The following is a 3688-nucleotide window of genomic DNA, read 5'->3' on the forward strand; positions in this document are numbered from 1 at the left end:
GGTGGTGGAAAGATACATGGGCATCTCGTCCAGTGGCGGACCGGATGTGCTAGAAAAAAAAACAAGGTTATCAAGACTTGAACTGTGACTGTTAAAAGTTGAAGACATAATACTTACATCGCTGAACTAACTACACTTCTATTTCTTAGGGTGTGTCGTGGACTATATGGAGCATTGGTCCACCCCTAATCTCGTCGTCAGTCGGGCACAAGTATAAAAATTATATCTGGCTAGAATTTTAGATGGTGTTTAATTGCACTAGAGCTAATAGTTAGTTGACTAAAAAATTATTAGTAAAATTAGCTAGCTAACAAATATTTAACTATCTATTAGTTAGACTGTTTAGATGTATTTAACTAATTTTAGCAAGAGCATCTCCAACAACAAATCCTAAAATAGAGTCCAAAAATTGAAATAGATCTAGAATGTTTAGGGTCTCAAAAGAAATAATACAATCCAACGTTAAATAATGTTATTTAGGGAACAAATGATTGGAGATTAAGTGGAAATGAGTATAGAGCTCTAATATATGGATACTATATTTAAAACTCGAGAGACCGAACTTTATAATCTTTGCTGAAATTTTAGAAAATAGAGCCATGTTGGAAGAGTGTTTGATAATTTTGATTCCTATATTTAAACTAGGTATGTGCCCGTGCGTTGCCACGGAGCAGGGGGCATGGAGAGGGCGCCTAGACTGCAAATATAATTATTATTTACTTTTAAACAATAAAGTACATGTGGTATATATCCCATCTTTACATTCGCAGCAAGACCTATGAGTCTAAGCTTAACTGCTTTATATACGCAAAGCATATTTAGTCTTGAACCCTTTATTTCTATATAAGCTCTAAATTAATTGATCGATGGAGAGATGATTTAATTAATTGCGTGGACGACCGCTATGCTATGCTATGCGTCCTGAGGCTGCCCTTCTCGCCGCCGTCGCCCGCCAAGCACATCTGGGCGGCGCGCGCCAGGCGCCACGGCCCACCGCGGCCTGCGCGTTCTGGTGGTGTCTTGGTGGGGCCAGCGTGTCAGTGAGAGATGAGCGGGGGTATGGCCACGCCAGGACGCCCACGGTCCATTCTTAATTAGTAGTAGGATAGGGCCATGTTTAGAGCTCTCTCTCTCGGAGATGTGAACTATTAGCTCTAAACACCCCCTTAATCTGTAACTATCTAGAGCACCGTGTGATCTGAAGGGTAAGCAGGTGGCGTATGAAGTAGCAACTAGCAAGGGTAGCTTTGGATATTCCAGACATTTATGTACTTGAGTGAATAAATTCTCTAGAAAAGTTTGATCTACGATGTAACTTTACTACAAATCAATGAAAACGTCACAAGAATTAAAAAAACATGTATATGGATTCGTGTTCAAATATAAAAAGCTTCCCAAGTTACATGTCGATCCAATAAATTTATGTTATTTCGATGCGTCGAGCACGCGATAGCTAATAACAGATCCAGTAGAATAAGTGGCAGATGAGATCCGAGCCCACTGTTATTACAATAATAAACTTTTTTTGAGACTTTTTATATAATAATTTACCCTTTAACCTGTTGATCTTGAACGTTGAACCTGTTGATCTTGAAGTGACCGAGTTCCACGCCGGCCTCCACTGCAGTCCTCGCCTCGCCGTCGATGGCCATCTCAGCTAGGAGCCTCCCCACCGCCGGCCCCATCTTGAAGCCGTGCCCAGAGAACCCAGCCCCGACCACCATGTCCTCCCCGAATTCCCCACCCAGCCAGTCGATCACGAAATCCTTATCTGGCGTCATGGAACATATGCATGACTGCCGGACGACTGGCGCGCCGGCGGAGTCCACGTGGCCCGGCATGAACTCCTGGATCCACCTAGCCACCCGCTCGGTGATTTCTCTGTCGCCGGATGCCCAGTCGCGGTTATCCGGGTCGCACGGCGGCCCGCCGTCGCAGCTGATCTTGATCAGGCCCGGGAGCTCAAGCGAAGGCGTGCCGTAAACGGGCGTGTCGCCGTAGCTGGAAAAAGTCGGGAAGCCAGCCTTGGCCATCAGGCCGCGCTCGCGACCGGGCTTGATGCGCCAGTACAGGGTCAGCGTGTGCAGCGGCTGGATGGGGATCTCGACGCCGGCCACGGACCTCAGTAGCTTGCTTGTCCAGGCGCCCACCGTCACGACGCACTTGGCGCCGCGGAACTCCTCGCCGGAGCTCGTCTTCACCACGACGCCTCCCTCCGGCTCCTTCCTGATGTCCACGACCTCGGCGTTGTCCCTGACCACGGCGCCCATCTTGACGGCGAGCGCCTGGAACATGGCCACCGACTTGGTCGCATTCAGCACGCCGCCGCCGTGCTCACTCACCGCGGTCAACCACCCTTCCGGTGCCTGGAACGCGCCTCCCCACATCTGGCTTAGATCCACCTCCTCTGCGCCAGCGCTCTTGACGGCAGCGAGGAGCGCGGCGTTGCCGCGCGGTCCCATGGAGAGGTGCGGGGCAGGGGTGAGCACGCGGTACCCGGACTCCGCCTCCGCCTCCGCCCACAGGCGGCGGGCGAGGCGCACCATGGGCGGGTACTGTGCCTTCACATAGGCGTCGCGGATGATGCGGGAGTCGCCGTGCGAGGAGCCGAGCTGGTGGAGCAGGTCGAAGCGCTCCAGGAGCAGGGTGTGCGCCCCGCGGGACGCGGCCGCGTGCGCCGCGCAGCTTCCCATGATGCCCGCGCCCACGACGATGACATCGTAGCGGAGGCGGAGCCCCGTAGCAGCGGCGGCGTCATTAGCTGCTCCGGAGGCAGCCATGAACACGAGGCGGACGGCACTCGACACTGCGATTCTGTGGCCTTATTATCAAGAGCAAATGTAATGTGTGTGAGGGAGAGAGTTAAATCAGTTCAGTAAAAACAGACTAGTCTGTTGTCTATGCGTTGCGACGGCTCACAACAATACTATGTAAATTATGCAGCAAAAGTATCTCAAGATTTTTTTATTAATTGTCTTTGTTTTCCGTATAATTTTTTTATTTTACTAACTGAGTCGACATCGTGGTAAAGAAAATGTCATATAGACAAACGATGTCGAGCCATCGAATGGATACCATAGGCAGCAAATTAGGGACCACATCCCTCGCCTCCCCGCTTTCAATGTTTCGTAGAGCAGGAAGGAAAGTGAAGAGGCAGTTATATATGTTCATTGCCGGAGAAGAACACGACGAAGACCTAGACATCTCGAGGCGACATAGATAGCATATCGCTAGATACATGCAGGGAGAGAGTACGCAAACGGAGAAAAAAGCTCAGCCGGAGCAGCTCCAAACCAAGAGGCACCCGCACCAGACGTCAGTCCGAAAAGAGCGAGAGAATGCGAGTGCCTTCCCAGCTCTAGACCCGCTGAGGCGACACAACCCCACTACCAACTCCGTAGCATATGCCGACTACTGCCGCGCTACGAGTCTTGGTTGTCCAATATCTCAGATCTGGACTCGTCATCGCCAGGATAACCTAAGCATGGCAGGCGCCATTGTGTCCTCCTCGACGGCATACACGAAGAAAAGCCAGGAGCAAGACTGACTCGCCCGTACCCGCGTCGACGAGCGTCAGTCGGCTCAAGACTGCGACCGTGGGCGAGAGCAGCAGGTTGGGGAGGAAGAATAGGGCGAAGGCCAGGAAGACGAACGGAACGTCCGACGACAGTGAAAACGATGGTGCATG

The 3688-nt window shown here is 51.1% G+C and overlaps 1 protein-coding gene across 1 annotated transcript; it reads right to left on the reverse strand.

The window, feature by feature from the left end:
* Positions 1-1348: 1348 nt before the first annotated feature.
* LOC103635090 (probable sarcosine oxidase) lies at positions 1349-2897 on the reverse strand. The gene has a single exon (XM_008657640.4). It carries the CDS (start codon positions 2778-2780, stop codon positions 1548-1550), a length of 1233 nt encoding a protein of 410 aa, XP_008655862.1. The 5' UTR covers positions 2781-2897; the 3' UTR covers positions 1349-1547.
* Positions 2898-3688: the final 791 nt, after the last annotated feature.

This window comes from Zea mays, chromosome 8 (assembly GCF_902167145.1).
Source record: "Zea mays cultivar B73 chromosome 8, Zm-B73-REFERENCE-NAM-5.0, whole genome shotgun sequence".
Classification (NCBI taxonomy): Eukaryota; Viridiplantae; Streptophyta; class Magnoliopsida; order Poales; family Poaceae; genus Zea; species Zea mays.

Bases quoted from the DNA above. Each gene is read 5' to 3' on its own strand.
- LOC103635090 (XM_008657640.4), bottom strand. From the start codon at position 2,780: ATGGCTGCCTCCGGAGCAGCTAATGACGCCGCCGCTGCTACGGGGCTC.